The sequence below is a fragment of the Octopus sinensis genome, linkage group LG1 (genome assembly GCF_006345805.1).
Source record: "Octopus sinensis linkage group LG1, ASM634580v1, whole genome shotgun sequence".
Taxonomy (NCBI): Eukaryota; Metazoa; Mollusca; class Cephalopoda; order Octopoda; family Octopodidae; genus Octopus; species Octopus sinensis.
Window position 1 is genome coordinate 206,664,162 of NC_042997.1, and position 18,280 is coordinate 206,682,441.

At 38.4% G+C, this 18,280-nt stretch overlaps 3 protein-coding genes across 3 annotated transcripts in view; all 3 read right to left on the minus strand.

The window, feature by feature from the left end:
- LOC115210476 (protein mono-ADP-ribosyltransferase PARP14-like) overlaps nucleotides 1-18,280 on the minus strand; it is a 195,736-nt gene that overhangs the window by 133,926 nt on the left and 43,530 nt on the right. The gene's annotated exons all lie outside the window — the stretch shown is intronic.
- LOC115210484 (protein mono-ADP-ribosyltransferase PARP14-like) overlaps nucleotides 1-18,280 on the minus strand; it is a 303,268-nt gene that overhangs the window by 86,410 nt on the left and 198,578 nt on the right. The gene's annotated exons all lie outside the window — the stretch shown is intronic.
- On the minus strand, nucleotides 7,129-13,223 carry LOC115210499 (protein mono-ADP-ribosyltransferase PARP15-like). Its single transcript, XM_029779106.2, has 3 exons — nucleotides 12,980-13,223; nucleotides 11,994-12,171; nucleotides 7,129-7,555 (listed from the first exon to the last, which is right to left on the minus strand). Exons 1-3 carry the CDS (start codon nucleotides 13,085-13,087, stop codon nucleotides 7,287-7,289), a joined length of 555 nt encoding a protein of 184 aa, XP_029634966.1. The 5' UTR covers nucleotides 13,088-13,223; the 3' UTR covers nucleotides 7,129-7,286.

Sequence of the window (18,280 nt, forward strand, 5' to 3'; positions counted from 1 at the left end):
TCGGAAAATTTGTATCATCTTTGATGTTTTTCAATCAATTATCTTTTATGTTTAAATATATGAGAGGTTCGTTTTCGATTCCAAAGAGCTTCGGTTCCTTTAATCTCGCCATTTAGATGACATGAAACTCAAAAAAGCTCTCACAAAGATTTTACCTTGATCAAAAGATTCTAAACCTTTGAAACTATTTTTGTCTTGGCTTTTTGCGGCCTTCGGAAAATTTGTATCATCTTTGATGTTTTTCAATCAATTATCTTTTATGTTTAAATATATGAGAGGTTCGTTTTCGATTCCAAAGAGCATCGGTTCCTTTAATCTCGCCATTTAGATGACATGAAACTCAAAAAAGCTCTCACAAAAAGTTTACCTTGATCAAAAGATTCTAAACCTTTGAAACTATTTTTGCCTTGGCTTTTTGCGGCCTTCGGAAAATTTGTATCATCTTTGATGTTTTTCAATCAATTATCTTTTATGTTTAAATATATGAGAGGTTCTTTTTCGATTCCAAAGAGCATCGGTTCCTTTAATCTCGCCATTTAGATGACATGAAACTCAAAAAAGCTCTCACAAAAAGTTTACCTTGATCAAAAGATTCTAAACCTTTGAAACTATTTTTGCCTTGGCTTTTTGCGGCCTTCGGAAAATTTGTATCATCTTTGATGTTTTTCAATCAATTATCTTTTATGTTTAAATATATGAGAGGTTCTTTTTCGATTCCAAAGAGCATCGGTTCCTTTAATCTCGCCATTTAGATGACATGAAACTCAAAAAAGCTCTCACAAAAATTTTACCTTGATCAAAAGATTCTAAACCTTTGAAACTATTTTTGACTTCGCTTTTTGCTGCCTTCGGAAAATTTGTATCATCTTTGATGTTTTTCAATCAATTATCTTTTATGTTTAAATATATGAGAGGTTCGTTTTCGATTCCAAAGAGCATCGGTTCCTTTAATCTCGCCATTTAGATGACATGAAACTCAAAAAAGCTCTCACAAAAATTTTACCTTGATCAAAAGATTCTAAACCTTTGAAACTATTTTTGCCTTGGCTTTTTGCGGCCTTCGGAAAATTTGTATCATCTTTGATGTTTTTCAATCAATTATCTTTTATGTTTAAATATATGAGAGGTTCGTTTTCGATTCCAAAGAGCATCGGTTCCTTTAATCTCGCCATTTAGATGACATGAAACTCAAAAAAGCTCTCACAAAAATTTTACCTTGATCAAAAGATTCTAAACCTTTGAAACTATTTTTGCCTTGGCTTTTTGCGGCCTTCGGAAAATTTGTATCATCTTTGATGTTTTTCAATCAATTATCTTTTATGTTTAAATATATGAGAGGTTCGTTTTCGATTCCAAAGAGCATCGGTTCCTTTAATCTCGCCATTTAGATGACATGAAACTCAAAAAAGCTCTCACAAAAATTTTACCTTGATCAAAAGATTCTAAACCTTTGAAACTATTTTTGCCTTGGCTTTTTGCGGCCTTCGGAAAATTTGTATCATCTTTGATGTTTTTCAATCAATTATCTTTTATGTTTAAATATATGAGAGGTTCTTTTTCGATTCCAAAGAGCATCGGTTCCTTTAATCTCGCCATTTAGATGACATGAAACTCAAAAAAGCTCTCACAAAAATTTTACCTTGATCAAAAGATTCTAAACCTTTGAAACTATTTTTGACTTCGCTTTTTGCTGCCTTCGGAAAATTTGTATCATCTTTGATGTTTTTCAATCAATTATCTTTTATGTTTAAATATATGAGAGGTTCGTTTTCGATTCCAAAGAGCTTCGGTTCCTTTAATCTCGCCATTTAGATGACATGAAACTCAAAAAAGCTCTCACAAAGATTTTACCTTGATCAAAAGATTCTAAACCTTTGAAACTATTTTTGTCTTGGCTTTTTGCGGCCTTCGGAAAATTTGTATCATCTTTGATGTTTTTCAATCAATTATCTTTTATGTTTAAATATATGAGAGGTTCGTTTTCGATTCCTTTTATCTCGCCATTTAGATGACATGAAAATCAAAAACTCTCTCTCACAATAAGATGATGTTCCTGGTAAGTACAAAGGAAACTGTTTTGAAAACATTGATAGACTTTAAGTCCATAGATTTCAAAATAAATACCACTTTCTGCATGTTGTTTTATGAGTTTATGAAGAATTCAGAGCTTTTGTCGAAGTTTCTTTGAATTAATACTTCTTCATCAGAAAGTTCATCCGTCTTTAAGCTTTCCTTCTAGCTTCCAATGTTCGGTAGTACTTCTACAGATTTGCGAAACTTTGGGAATAAATGGCCTATGGGACTTAGATTTCATAATTTACCAAATGTTGAATTTTCATCGAAATCTATTCGTTTTCCCAAATTTTTTATGGCAGAAGGAAGAGAAAATTTAAAGTCTTCAACTTTCTTTCGAACCTCGTCAATTTTTCAATTGTTGTTCATCTTGAAAGCCGAAAAAATTCTTCTGCATATCGATTTATTGATTCTTAAACCTGTCCTGATATCGAAAATATCTACTACTGTCCTTTCAGTTTTTTTTTCAAGTTCTTTAATTGATAATTTGTATACCCCCATTACATGTTGCGAAAACATCAGAGTTCAATAATTTGGAGGTTATATCTGTGGAATCCTCATCAATGGAAAGAAGCTTATATAATTCTTTAGATGAATCATTTCCTAAGAAAAATAGGAACTCAAGGCTTTCCCAGAAAGTAAAATTCTTTCAATACATGCCTGAAGTGATAACCATCTGGTAGGTACATGCCGAAGAATCTCTCCATATCCTGTCTCTGCAAATAAATGAAAGTCTTTAAGAGTTTCTGTTCTTTTTGCCGATACTGAAAAATGCCCAGATATCTTTAGGATAATATTTTCTACATCACCATAAGTAGGCGAGCTGGCAGAACCGTTAGCATGCCGGGCGAAATGCGTAGCCGTATTTCGTCTGCCGCTACGTTCTGAGTTCAAATTCCGCCGAGGTCGACTTTGCCTTTCATCCTTTCGGGATCGATTAAATAAGTACCAGTTACGCACAGGGGTCGATATAATTGACTTAATCCGTTTGTCCTTGTTTATCCCCTTGTGGGTAGTAAAGAAACATAATATTTTCTACATTTAAGTTTTCCAAAGCACTTTTTACTGAATTATGTAAAATGTGTGCACTGCAATTGGCTTTAATAACACTGTTATTTAGTGTGAGAATGTTAGAATATAAAGAATGCTTTATTCCAAAATTGCAACTTGTATTATCTGCAGTAAAACCTGAAAGTCTTTCCCAGTCGAGTTGCAAATTGCCCAAAATCTTTCTCAAACGTCCTAAACATTCCATCTACACTTTCATCAGCATTCTCAAAAAAGTCAATAAGGTTATTATTCTCTGCACCATGTTCCATATTGAAATATTGAACACATACGGGAAACCTTTCCCCGTTTGTTTGTTTTTTTTTGTGTGTGTGCCTAGAAATATCAATTTTGAAGGCAAAACTATAGAGGAGGATCATGTTGTTTCGAATATTTCAATGCTACCTCTAATGCTTTTTTGATGTAACACATTCGTAACTATGGCCTCCGATTTGGTCCGACCACAAGATATCTTTCCAGCTACTTTGGAATCCTGGTAAAATTTTGAATTTAATTTCAAGCTACAATCAAGGGAGTTGTAGGAATGATTGTGTTTAACTGCATGATATATATATCTGAGCTACTTCTCAAGCAATTACATTATCTTCTTCTTCTTTTGTATTGGCTTTTACGAAAAATTTATCAATTAAAGATTTAGAAAGTGAAGCACTGCGGTTACTTTTATGCCTATCAGAAGTCTTGTGTTGTTTGATAGCTACAACAGCCATACAGCCAATTTTAAAGGTCCTATTACGAGTAATGCATTTTGCCTCTTGTTGCTAACCGTTCATACTCCTTTTCCAGTTTTTGTTATACGAGCACAATCTCTTCTTTTTCGCTGAGGGTTCCCCGTCACTACAAAATATTAAGCAGTCGCTGCTGTCCCGCCTTACAAATGCATTAAAACCTTATGGAAGAAAATAGTTTATTTAGCATTGAAATAAAATATATGTTCCAAAGCAAGGTCGAGAGTCGATGATGAATCATATACGCGCACAGACGCCATTAGAAGATATTTCAAATATGTGACTATAGCTTAGGCTATGGTAGGTCTATTTAGCTTCTGAAAAAAGCAAATTCTGCTAGCGCATAAAGCCCAGAATTTCTTATAACTTCAAACTCCTATATTCTCTAGCCTACTTCTTTGCCATTTAATGGGTGTGTGTGTGCAAGAGAGCTAGCATCCAACTGAATGAGCGACAAGCAGTGGGCCTCACAGGCTTGCGATGATGTCACTAGCTATATTGAATTTGAAAATAATAATTACTCATTGTAATTTTTCACCAACCATGACTATATTAAGTAAAAAGATAGTATGTGGCCCAACAAACATGTATGTAAAGTGTGCACAACTTAGAATGTGAACTGAAATTGAAATGCTAGCACTTGAAAAGTTGGTACATTCTTGTAACAATGTAAAAATTATCATGTCTCGAAAACACACTTTCAATTAATATTGTTATCTGATATTAACATGAAATATTGGCACTACTGTTACAAGTTTTCTCACATAGATTTCACTGTTCTTCTGATATTTATAACAAATTATGGCTTGATTTTGTGAAGGGCCTCATCACTACCTTGTTGTATAATACGCCATATTTGTTTTGGTTGTTCTTCTTCGTGAGTCCCAGCTCATTTCAGGCAGAGTTATTGCCTTTCCAAATGGCCAACGGCACCTCCTTTTTTATTGTTTTATTTTTCTTTTCTTTTTTCTTGGTGATGATTCTCATATTTAGTCACATAGTTTACGATTTTCTCGTTTTCCCAAAATGAGTGCCTTCGGTTTTGAAATGGAGAATCGAGTTATACATAAAACGAGGCTAATTTTACACCCTGGTCTGCGGTCTGCCGCTCTGTGCTTCTGGTATTGTGCACAGAAGCAGAGTTGACAGTCCGTACTTGCACAAGAAGTAAACGCTTTTGCAGTCACATCTTGAGAGCGGGAAATTGAACTAACAGTCAAAACGATTTCAAATCTCAATAAAGGACAAGTGCTGAATAAAGGACGGTTGGCAACCCTAGCACGAAGTGGCGAGGGGTGTATGGATCAGTTTTGGAATTTCCTCATAGAGAATTTGAAATTAATTATCTACCCCCCCCCCCATGTTTTTAATCGGCAAAATTACGGCATGAGTACCGTTACTGTCAACCAGGAGCACGTGCTTTTGTTTACATTTGAAGAATAAGATTGTCGCTTTCCGTAAATTAAAAATTTTGTAAAAAATATATGTGGGGTGGCGAGGAAGGGTATCTTTTCAAGTCGGCGTAAAAGCGAGACAGAGAGCACGATTGGATCGGGGAAGTTCTTTTGAAGTTGGCCTCTGTGTGAATGCTACAATTTTGTTCCTGCTGCTCACTTGTTCTTTCTCTGGGTTTATTTTTTTTATGTTTGTTGGCGATTTAATGATCAGATTCATAGATACGTTATTATTATTATTATTATTATTCGTTTATATTTGTTTTGAAATGTATTGTATAAATACAGGCCCGTAATTCTATTCTTGAAGCCCTTGGATGCAGAGACGTTTGGAACTTAAAATCTTTCGTTTTGCACGCACACACACACACACACACACAGTGACACGCAAGCACAGACACACACACGCAAGCACACACACACACAAGCACTCGCACATTAATTCTTCAGATTCACGCTAACTTCAAAAGAACCTCCCTCATACAATCGTGCTCTCTCTCTGTGTCTCTTTTGCTTTCACGCCGACTTCATTTCCCACCAACACCATATGTAGTAAAAATATTAAAAAAATTTACGGAAATCAACGATCACCTTCACAAATGTAAATAAACATACGTGGTTTGTAACTAGCAGTCGTGTGTTCTTGTAACGAAAGATCACCTCTTAATCTCTATTCTTCCACGCTAATTGAAAAAAAAAAAAAAGAAAATTCGAAAAAAGTTAAAATTTAAAAATGAGGAGGGAGGGACTTAATATTTTGAAAAAATGGTTCATTGCATATTCAAAAAAAAGGGCGATTTTCGTGCTGGTGTACTTGTAAACATTAACTTTATAAAAGGCAGGCTGTGTGTGTATGTGAATGTAATTTATGCATGTCCATAAATTAGCACGCAAATTTTAGGACATTGGTCATGACCATGGCTGTGCTTTTGTCAACTTATTTTCCCAGAAGCAACCGCAAATAGCAGTAAAAATCGATTTTCAACCATAGCTTTTTAGCAATTTCCACGTCAGTGAAATCCTTAAGTTTGCTAACATTAGTTTAAGTCCCCTGTATAGCAATGGCAAAAAAGGAAATCAAAAGGTAAATTTTGAGATTAACACTCGCACGATTTTCACTAAGAAAAAAAAAAAAAACGGATTTTTTTCATAGAATCTAGTTACCTGAGAGAGAGAATAAGGCCAGCAATTTCATGGGAGGGGGTGAGTTAATTATATTGTACCCCAGTGTACAACTGGTACTTATTTTATAGACCTGGAAAAGATGAAAGGCAAAGTCAACTTTGATGGAATTTGAACTCAGAAAGTAAAGCCAGGGGGAATGCTGCTAACCATTTTGCCCAGCATGCTAATGGTTCTGCTAGCTTGCCGCCTTCAGCCTGCATTTTATATTAAAAGGGTAAAGAACCCCTTTCAGTCATGAATGACCGTGGGATTGCACCTAGAAAGTTCTCCTCCAAGGCACAAGTCCAGGCAAGGTTTGTTTATGGAACACCAGCAGTCACCCATCCATACCAGCCTCCTCTCTCCCCACCACCAATGTTATCCAAGGGAAAGGCAAAGGGGCCAATACAGCTTGGTACCAGTGATGTGGAAACTCATTGCTACAGCTCACTGAACAAGGAGCATTGTGAAAGAAAGTGTCTTGTTCAAGAACATAACACACAACCCAGCCTGGAAATTGAACTCATTACCTCATGATTGTGAGCCCGATTCTTTAACCACTGAGCCAGGCACCTTCATGTATTTTAATATTTAGCAATAATTATTTCTAAAGTAAAAAAAGATAGAAAATGACAACAACACTGTGTGAATGATAGAAAAATATTCTATTGAATAGTTTTATTCTTACAAAAGACCCTGGGATTGCACCTAGAATTAGAGAATTTCCTTTATTTTCTTTGTCTTTCTTCTGTTAAATATATTCCTGTTCACATTATATGTGTTTTCTGAATTCCAATTATATTCAATGATTAGAGAATGTAATCAAATAATTAGGATATGCCTGAGAGTCATGGAAACTAACATAAATATTGGGTCTGTGAATATTATCAACAGCAGAATTGTAAGATTCCTGTAAAACTTTTAATCCGTGTTGTCCTCGCATCACTCTTCCCACAAGAACACTGCATTGGTATATTCTCTTTGTTCCTTGATGGTCAGGAGTAGAATAGGTATCACTTGCAGAATATTGGATGTCTCTGGCAAAATAAACACCTTCACCATATGCTGTGGCTAAGAAGAGAGAAAAAAGATATATATGTATATATATATGTGTGTGTGATGATATATATATATATATATCGTGCCAGGGAAAAGTACCACTGATGCTATATTCCTGGTAAGGCAGCTGCAGGAGAAATACCTAGCCAAAGATAAGCCCCTGTACCTGGCTTTTGTTGACATGGAGAAAGCCTTCGACAGGGTCCCCCGATCCCTCATATGGTGGTCAATGAGGAAACTAGGAATAGATGAATGGTTAGTGAGAGCTGTGCAAGCCATGTACAGGGACGCTGCTAGTAAGGTGAGGGTTGGAAATGAGTACAGTGAAGAATTCCGGGTAGAGGTAGGGGTCCACCAAGGCTCAGTCCTCAGCCCCCTCCTATTTATCATAGTCCTCCAGGCAATAACGGAGGAATTCAAGACAGGATGCCCCTGGGAGCTCCTCTATGCTGATGACCTTGCTCTAATTGCTGAGTCATTATCAGAACTGGAGAAGAAGTTTCAGGTGTGGAAGCATGGTTTAGAATCGAAGGGCCTTAGAGTCAACCTAGCTAAACCCAAAGTCCTAATAAGTAGGAAGGTAGACAAATCACAAACGCCTTCAGGTAGATGGCCCTGCTCGATCTGTAGAAAAGGTGTAGGTAGAAACTCTATAAGATGCACCAAGTGTAAGCTATGGACACATAAGAGGTGCAGCAATGTCATAGGAAGGCTAACTAGGAAGATGGTTTTTGTATGTGGCAGATGCTCGGGAGCATTAACCTCTGAAAATCTGCAGAAAACAACTTCCGTCACTTTCCAGGGGGAAAAACTAGAAGTAGTTGATAGCTTCCGTTATCTTGGTGACCAAGTCAGTAGTGGGGGTGGGTGTGCTGAAAGTGTAACGGCTAGAGTAAGAATAGCCTGGGCAAAGTTTAGGGAGCTCTTACCTCTGTTGGTGACTAAAGGCCTCTCGCTCAGAGTAAAAGGCAGACTGTATGATGCATGTGTACGAACAGCCATGCTACATGGCAGTGAAACATGGGCCGTGACTGCTAAGGACATGCGTAAGCTCGCGAGAAACGAAGCCAGTATGCTCCGTTGGATGTGTAATGTCAGTGTTCATAGTCGACAGAGTGTAAGTACCTTGAGAGAAAAGTTGGACCTAAGAGGAATCAGATGTTGTGTGCAAGAGAGACGATTGCGCTGGTATGGTCATGTGGTGAGAATGGATGAAGATAGGTGTGTGAAAAAGTGCCACACCCTGGCAGTTGAGGGGACCTGTGGAAGAGGTAGACCCAGGAAAACCTGGGTCGAGGTGGTGAAGCACGACCTTCGAACTTTAGGTCTCACCAAGGAAATGACCAGAGACCGAGACCTATGGAAGTATGCTGTGCGTGAGAAGACCCGGCAAGACCAGTGAGAACAATCAAAATCAAATCATATATCAGAAAGCAGGGGTTAAGTGACCCATCCGTTCGTGTCCGCTGTCAGCCTCATCTGGCACCCGTGCCGGTGATACGTAAAAAGCACCATTCGCTCGTGGCCGTTTGCCAGCTCTGCCTGGCCCCGTGTCGGTGGCACGTAAAAGCACCATCCGTTCGTGTTCGTTGCCAGCCTCGCCTGGCCCCGTGCCGGTGACACGTAAAAGCACCGTCCGTTCATGGCCGTTTGCCAGCTCTGTCTGGCCCCGTGTCGGTGGCACGTAAAAGCACCATCCGTTCGTGGCCGTTTGCCAGCTCTGTCTGGCCCCGTGTCGGTGGCACGTAAAAGCACCATCCGTCCGTGTCTGTTGCCAGCCTCGGCTGGCCCCCGTGCCGGTGACACGTAAAAGTACCGTCCGTTCGTGGCCGTTTGCCAGCTCTGTCTGGCCCCGTGTCGGTGGCACGTAAAAGCACCATCCGTTCGTATCCGTTGCCAGCATCGCCTGGCCCCGTGCCGGTGACACGTAAAAGCACCATCCGTTCGTGGCCGTTCACCAGCTCTGTCTGGCACCTGTGCAGGTGGCACGTAAAAAACACCCACTACACTCGCGGAGTGGTTGGCGTTAGGAAGGGCATTCAGCCGTAGAAACACTGCCAGATCTGACTGGGCCTGACGAAGCCTTCCAGCTTCAAAGACCCCAGTTGACCCGTCCAACCCATGCTAGCATGGAAAGCGGACGCTAAACGATGATGATGATGATGATGATTATATATATATATATATATTTATATACATACGTACATATATATAAGGGAGATTTTATCATTATATGTTTTTATGAGTTTTGGTTTGTCATGGTAGTTTTATTAAGGAATTCGTAGTAATTTGTGTCTATTTGCGATGTCTGTTGTTTTATTGCATGTTTTCATTCATAATTTTTAAGTAATGTTCGTTTTACCAAGTGAATATAATTTTTAATTCCATTTGTTCCATTTCTCCATTCATAATTTTAAATGATGTCCGTTTCTAGAGCGGGAATGTGGGTTGTATGTGTGTGTGAGGGAGTATGAATAAGTATTGTGTTGAAGTATTTGGCTATTTTATTTATTTATCGTTGCCTAGACGTTTTTATGTGTATGTATAGGGATATATATATAGGTGTGTGATTTAGTGTATGTATTTAGATATGGTTATATATAATTAGTTATATGTGTATGGGTGTATATATAGTTTATTTTTTGTTTTGTTTTATATTTTATATTTTATATTTAATTGTTGAAAGGTTTATTTTAGTTTATATATTGATTATATATGGATTATATATAGGTTATATATAGATTATATATTTATATTTTTTCATTAATACTTTAATTATTTTAAAATTATTAATTTTATATTTTAAAATATTGATATTTTAGATTGGAAGTCCACCTGAAGATTGTCGATTAGGACAAGAAACAATTGTAGTGGCGGTTTTTTTGACTTTTTATTAAAATTTTATGTATTGATTAAGTCTTTCCTTGTTTGTTTTGCAAAATAGTGGTTTTGTCTCTAATAATATTATATAATATTTTACTATAAAATTGGATTTAATCCTAAATCTGATTTTTTTCCCTGTAAATTTGATTTATTCCCTAATATTTATTATATATATATATATATATATTTATATACATACGTACATATATATATATATTTATTATACATACATACATATATATATATATATATATATATATATATATATATATATATATATATATATATATATTATTTATATACATACATATATATATACATACATATATATATATATATTATATAATATATATATTTATATACATACATACATATATATATATATATGTATATATATATATGTATGTATGTATATAAATCATCATCATCATCATCGACGTTAAACGATGATGATGATGATTTATATACATACATACATATATATACATATATATATATATATATATATATTTATATACATACATACATATATATATACATATATATATATATATACACATACATACATATATACATACATACATATATATATACATACATACATATATATATACATACATATATATATACATACATACATACATACATACATATATATATACATACATACATATATACATACATATATACGACAGGCTTCTTTCAGTTTCCGTCTACCAAATCCACTCACAAGGCATTGGTCGGCCTGGGGCTATAGCAGAAGACACTTGCCCGAGATGCCAAGCAGTGGGACTGAACCCGGAACCATGTGGTTGGTTAGCAAGCTACTTACCACACAGCCACTCCTGCGCCTTAACACATTTCACTCATCCACTCACCCCATATCCATATTCACCATACACATCAAAATCTAATTCCAAAAGATGATAAAAGAGTCAGTGAGAGAAGATCATTTGAGATATCTAAATGGAGTTCCTCTGTGATGGCACCACTGCTGGTTTATCAGATTTCTGCACAGTTATTAAATGTCCCTTAACCAATTTCTAGGCCGTAGCAGACATTGAATATTTCAATGAGAGTTAACAACACTGGATTGATTATCTCAGTATATCTATAATTGACAAACTCAGAATGGTGATTGCTAGGCCTGGTGTTCGCTTATTGATATTTCTGTCCAGTCCTGCAGACTCTCCACTATACCTAGTCCTTCTTTCTCATAACATTATCCCTCTGGAATTCCACCCCTTCTCTTATCTTTCCTGCAATATTTTCATTTACAAAGGTTCAAGAGGAACATTAATGGATGGGGACATACCCTTCCTCCCAATCCAAATAAAAGTGTTGGTTCCACAATAATAAAATACACCTGGTTTACTCTAGAGCAGATATTAGGAAGGGGACCTGGCAGTAGAAACGATGCCAAACATGGAATGTGTAAGCAACATGACATCCTCTCTGTGTGAGAAAGGATTCTAAACAGCAATCAATGTGGAGAGTGACTGTCCAGCTCAGGACAATAGGAAGGGTGGGTAGATGAGGATGATGATGTTGATTATAATATACTTACCATTTCTACCACAATAGCTATGGTTGAATCCTGATTTATTTATTCCCTTAACAGCTCTTTCAGCAGTACCATGCCAAAGGCCATCAACTTCATTTGTAATGTTTGGATTTTTTGCCTCAAACTTTCTTTTCAGTGCTTGGTATCCCTGGTACAATGTTTTATTTTGAATTCTCTCAATCTGTAGAAAAGGAAAATACATTTATGAAAAGACAATCAGTTCACTTCTTTGACAAGGAAATAACATTTGTGGTGAAAATCCCCAACCCTATCTGTTTTTTTTTTCTTTTTTTATTTGATACCAATTTTGATTCAACTGTAATTTTTGGTAAGGCATAATAGTTTAGCTGCAAAATGGTGTTGCATTTACAATTCAATGCAAGAAATTAAAGCAGAGGTATTTTTGTTGAGCAAAGATTTCTTGTGAATATCCAAAAACACATAAAACCATCCCAAAATAGGTTCATACATCTTCATCATCATCATTTAATATCCACCTTCTATGCTGGCATGGGTGGGATGGTTTGACAGGATCTGGCCAGCCAGAGGCCTGCACCAGACTTCTGTGTCTGTTTTGGCAGGCTTTTTATAGCTGGATACCCTTCCAAATGCCAACCACTTTACAGTGTGGAGTGGATGCTTTTTAAATGGCACCAGCACAGACAGGGTCACCAAGTAACTTGCAAGACAAGGATCCTTTGAGAAGGGAGGGGGCATTGGAGGAGGGGATCTTGTGTCAGATGTTGAAACCTTTCATATAACCTTTCATAGTGAGACAGAAATAGGGGTCTTGTTGTAAGGAGGTACAAGGTTACCTGGCTGGTGCAGGGACAGATATAGATAGATCAGGAACGAGGCTAGAAACAACTGTGCTGTCACAATGGACATACAATGAAATTTTAATTTTTTATACAAACAAAATGTCTCTTAAAATTTTCTTAACAGCATGCCATCCAATATTGTTTATAAATAAAAGTAAAAATACTAACTTTGATTATACGATAGGAAGGCAAATTCCGATGGAAAGTGGCTTGGATGTCATCATATTCTGGTCCATTTGTGACTGGAACGATTTTAATTAATTCCTTGTCTCCCATTGGTGACCATGTATCAGGGGTCACTTCTAGAGTTCAAACAGAAATCAAATATTTCAGAATTAAAATAAAATTACGAACCCTTTTTCTGTTGAAAGTTTAGAAAAGAAAACAAGAATATTTTGATTAATAGACAAAAAATACTGAAACACAGCACTGTAGTTTTGTAGTAGTAGTAGTAGTAGTAGTAGTGGTGGTGGTAGTAGTAGTAGCAGTAGCAGCAGCAAATGATTGCCGTCCACTTGTGACCGAGGAAGACCATTGCTGACCTTCAGTAACATTGTGTGCTCTAGGACTAACTTATATTTTGCATTTGCGGCCCCAGTGGTAGCTAATGAGCCCTGCTCTTGACAAGCATACACAACTGCAAACATTGCAAACCTAGCTTTACCCATTCACTACACCAGCTGTGCGCTTTTGAGCAGCACACTCAAGTTCTTCATGCAGAACAGGTGCTCTCTCAAAGGTGTTGACCCCACATCCTTAACCTGCTTCGTCCTTCTGTGCATATCACAGGCCTTTAATGAGGGCTTGACACAGTCCTTAAATTGCAGCTTTAGTTTCTGCCGGGGTCTCTTTCCATCCACAAGTTCTCCCCCCCCCCCTATAGCATCTGTTTAGGGATCCTGCTATCCTTCATTCTAATAAGGAGTCCAGTCCAACGTAACCGCTGCTTGTGCACCATCACCTCAATACTCAAGATATCAGCTGTCCTAGGACCTGTGTGTCTGAAGCTTTTAAGGTCCAGCCAACATTCAGAATGTCTCTTAGACATCTCTGATGGAAGCATTCAAGGACTTTTACATGACGTTTGTAAAGGGTCCATGTCCCACATAAGTAAAGGAGTGATGTCAGTACACATGCACGGTACACAGCAATTTTTGTTTACCTTGTGATGCCATGCTGGGACCAGACACGAGGCTGAAGAGACCGGAAGGAATTAGTTGCTCTCTGCAGCCTGAAAGATATTTCCTCATCCAGGGAGCAAGAACGGCTGGGTGTGCTGCCCAGGTAGACAAACTTGTCTACCACATTCAGTATTGTTCCTTCAACCAAGATAGCTGATACCACATATGGGTTTCCTGGTGCAGGCTGGAACATTACAAAAGTCTTGTCCAGGCTAATGCTGAGTCCACATGCCTTGCAAGAAGCAGAAATACGATTCATGAGTATTTGCATGTCATCCACTGTATGAGTGAGTAAGTGACAGTCATCTGCATAAAGGAGGTCATTATTAAGAGACTGGAAAAGTTCTGAATTGGCAGAAAATCTTGTGTCTGGACATTCTTTCTTTGCTCTGTATTGTTGTCTCACTCTTATAACACACACAAACACTTGTTGCACGCACTGTTGTTAGTACTTAAAACGGACACACGGACACACTTGTCACACACACTCAGACAAACACTCTGCTAGCACTCACACACACTCTTATTGTACACTTCTGTAAACAAAAGTCTTTCTTTTCTCAAACAGTAGAACGGTTGTGTTTTTCTCCTTATTCTTTACTGGCACTCTTTATTGCTTCATTCCATTTATTTTGGCTTATTCTTTGTGGGACAACCATGCAGCTTTTAAAAGGAGACATTTCTGTCACCATCTCCTTTACATAGGGTCGTTCACTACAAACTCATAAAGCAAAATAAGCCGAATATGCTCATTTGTCACTTTCATTATAGCTTCGAAGAAATAATTGTTAAAATTGAACTGCACTCCTCAAAATGTGCACTAAGAATAAGGGCATGATAAAATTACTACCTGCCTTTATAGCAAGTTGATGCAGGTAGTTCATCCCGACTCTATCTGATTTTAGTTCAGGCAATTGAGAAAACCGTATTATTTATGGGATGACCCAATATATATATATATGTATATCATCATCATCATTGTCGTCGTCCTTTAACGTCCGTTTTCATTGCTGGCATGGGTCAGACGATTTGTCTGATGGGTGGAAAGTCAGAAGGCTGCACCAGGCTCCAATCATATCTGACAGTTTCTACAGCTGGATGCCCTTCCTAACATCAACCACTCCACGAGTGTAGTGGGTGCTTTTTACATTCCAGTGGCACAAGTGCCAATTAGGCGGTACTGGCATTAACCATGCTTGAATGGTGCTTTTTATGTGCCATCAGCAGAGGAACCAGTCAAGCGGCACCAGCATCGACCATGCTCAAATGGTGCTTTTTACATGCCACCAGCATGGGTGGCAGTCAGGCGGTACTGGCATTGGCCACAACAATGATTTCATTTGACTCAACAAGTCTTCTTAAGCACAGTTTATTGACCAATGATTGACAGGTACTCTTAAATGGGCTGGTTATGCTACACTGGCCACGGTTATGGTCCCACCTGGCTTCCCAAGTCTTCTCAAGCACAGCATATCCCCACAGTACTCAGTCACTTGTTATCGCCCCTGTGAGGCCAAACATTCAAAGGTCATGCTTCACCTCCTCATCTCAGGTCTTACTGGGTCTACCTTTTCCACAGGTTCCCTCTAATGCTAGGGTGTGACTCCTTTTCACACAGCTGTCCTCATCTATATGTAACCCATGACCATACCAACACAATCATCTCTCTTGCACACCATATCTGATGCTTCTTATGTTAAACTTTTCTCTCGGGGTGCTCACACTCTGACATGTATGCACACTGACATTACACATCCAGTGGAGCATACTAGCTTCATTTCTTGCAAGCTTACACATGTTTTTAGCAGTCAGAGCCCATGTTTCACTGCCATGTAGCATAGCTGTTCACACACATGCATCATACAGTCTACCTTTTACTCTGAGTGAGAGGCATTTTGTCACTAGCAGAGGTAGGAGCTCTCTGAATTTTGCCAGGCTATTCTTATTTTAGCAGCTACACTCTCAGAGCATCCACCCCACCCCACCACTAACTTGGTCACCTAGGTAATGGAAGCTATCAGCTACTTCTAGTTTTTCTCCCTGGCATGTGACAGAAGCTGTTTTCTGTGCATTTGCCACACACAAAAACTATCTTCTCAGTTAGCCTTCTTTTGATATTGCTGCACCACTTATGTGTCTAAAGCTTGCACCGTGTACATCTTATGGACTTTCAACCTATACCTTTTCTACAGACCAAGAAGGGATTTGTGATTTGTCTGCCTTCCTACTTATTAGGACTTTGGTTTTAGCTAGGTTGACTCTAAGGCTCTTTGATTCTAGACCTTGCTTCCACACCTGAACCTCCTCCTGTTGTTCTGATAGTGACTCAGCAATTAGAGCAAAGTCATCAGTGTAGAGGAGCTCCCAGGGGCATCCTGTCTTGAATTCCTCCATTATTTCCTGGAGGACTATAATAAATAGGAGGGGGCTGAGGACTGAACCTTGGTGGACCACTACCTCTACCCTGAATTCTTCACTATACTCATTGCCAATCTTCACCTTAATGATAGTATCCATGTAGATAGCTTGTACAGCTCTCACTAACCACATCTATCTTGAGTTTCCACATTGACCACCAGATAAGGGGGACTAGCTTTAAAAGTTGAACTCCTAGCAGACTTTTCAGCTCACTCATGAAGAGGGCTCATTGGGCATGTCGTCCAAAACTAAAGGGAGCTAAATAGCATGATTATGATACATCTATAATGAGTATACGCCCTAGTAGCTTTTGATCAGAAGTTAGGATGAATGAAAATTAATTCTAAGGTGAGGGTTGGCAACGAGTATAGTGAAGAATTCAAGATAGAAGTAGGGGTTCACCAAGAATCAGTCTTCAGTCCCCTCATTCATTATAGTCCTCCAGACAATAACAGAGGAATTCAAGACAGGCTACCCCTGGAAGCTCCTCTATGCTCATGACCTTGCTCTAATAGCCGAGAACTAGAGACAAAGTTTCGGGTGTGGAAGCAAGGTCTAGAATGGAAGGGCCTCTGGGTATACCTAGCAAAAACCAAAGTCTTAGTAAGTATGATGCATGTGTGCAAACTGCCATGCTACACGGCAGTAAAACATGGGCCATGACTGCTGAGGACGTGTAAGCTTACAAGAAATGAAGCTAGTATGCACTTCTGGATGTGTAATGTCAGTGTGCATACACAACAGAGTGTAAGCGCCCTGAGAGAAAAGTTGGACCATAAGAAGCATCAAATGTGGTGTGCAAGAGAGATGACTGCGCTGGTATGGCTATGTGTTATGTATGGATGAGGACAGCAGTGTGAGGAAGTGCCACTCCCTAACTGTGTAAGGAACCTGTGGAAGAGGTAGACCCAGGAAGACCTGAGATGAGGTGGCAATGACGGGAAAACAAGACCTTTGGAGATATGATGTGATTGAGAAGACTCTGCAACTAAAGTGGGATCACAGCCATGGTCGATGCCAGTGTTGCATGTCTGGCCCATTTAAGAGTACCTTTGATGTGTCGGGCAATATGATATGCTTGAGAAATCCTGTTGAGTGAAGTAAAACCAAAATCGTAGCTGTGGCCTGTGACCCCTCACTCACTCCTGTTCCAGTGGTTTGTAAAATGCATCATCCAAATGTGGTCGATGCCAGGTCCACCTAACTGGCTCCCATGCCAGTGGCATGTAAAAGGCACCCACTGCACTCTCGGAGTGGTTGGCATTAGGAAGGACATCCAGCTGTAGAAGCATGCTGGCTCTCCAAACCTGTCAAACCGTCCAACCCATGCTAGTATGGAAAACAGACGTTAAAACGATGATGATGATCATCATTATGAATCATTCTATTGTTCCAGTCCCAAGCTGAATTCCAACTGTTGGCCAATTTCTCCCAAAGTTCTTATCTCAATGTAAAATTAAAAAATTGAATGTCATTTATCTCTCCTCTGGATTTCTGACGTCAACTGACAAATGCCATCCGGGATGGTGTGAATCAGCCAAGCTTTACCTGCTAGAAATAACAACCTAAATGCTTTTAAATCAGATCTCAATGCTGGATGTTCGAGATTTTCAATCCTGAGATCATTCTAATTCCAAAAAGGTATATTTTTGAGCAATTGTACACTGAAATACAGACAGACAGAATTTCACTTTTATTATCTTTATATATAAAAGAGAAGTTGTGTGTCTGTCTACTCCGATTTAGATTCCTAACTACTCCCACATTTTGCGGTGCAGTTTAACCAAAACCGGGTATCTTATAGTCGTGATTCATATCGAGCCCTTCTGGGTATTAGCGCGCGTCTACGATGAGTCTACGATTTAAAAAA

Coding starts and splice junctions, on each gene's coding strand:
- LOC115210499 (XM_029779106.2), bottom strand. CDS start 13,087: ATGGGAGACAAGGAATTAATTAAAATCGTTCCAGTCACAAATGGACCA. Junction 12,172..12,979: donor CTTCCTATCGTATAATCAAA/GTTAGTATTTTT, acceptor CCTTTTCTACAG/ATTGAGAGAATTCAAAATAA. Junction 7,556..11,993: donor TAGCTATTGTGGTAGAAATG/GTAAGTATATTA, acceptor CTCTCTTCTTAG/CCACAGCATATGGTGAAGGT.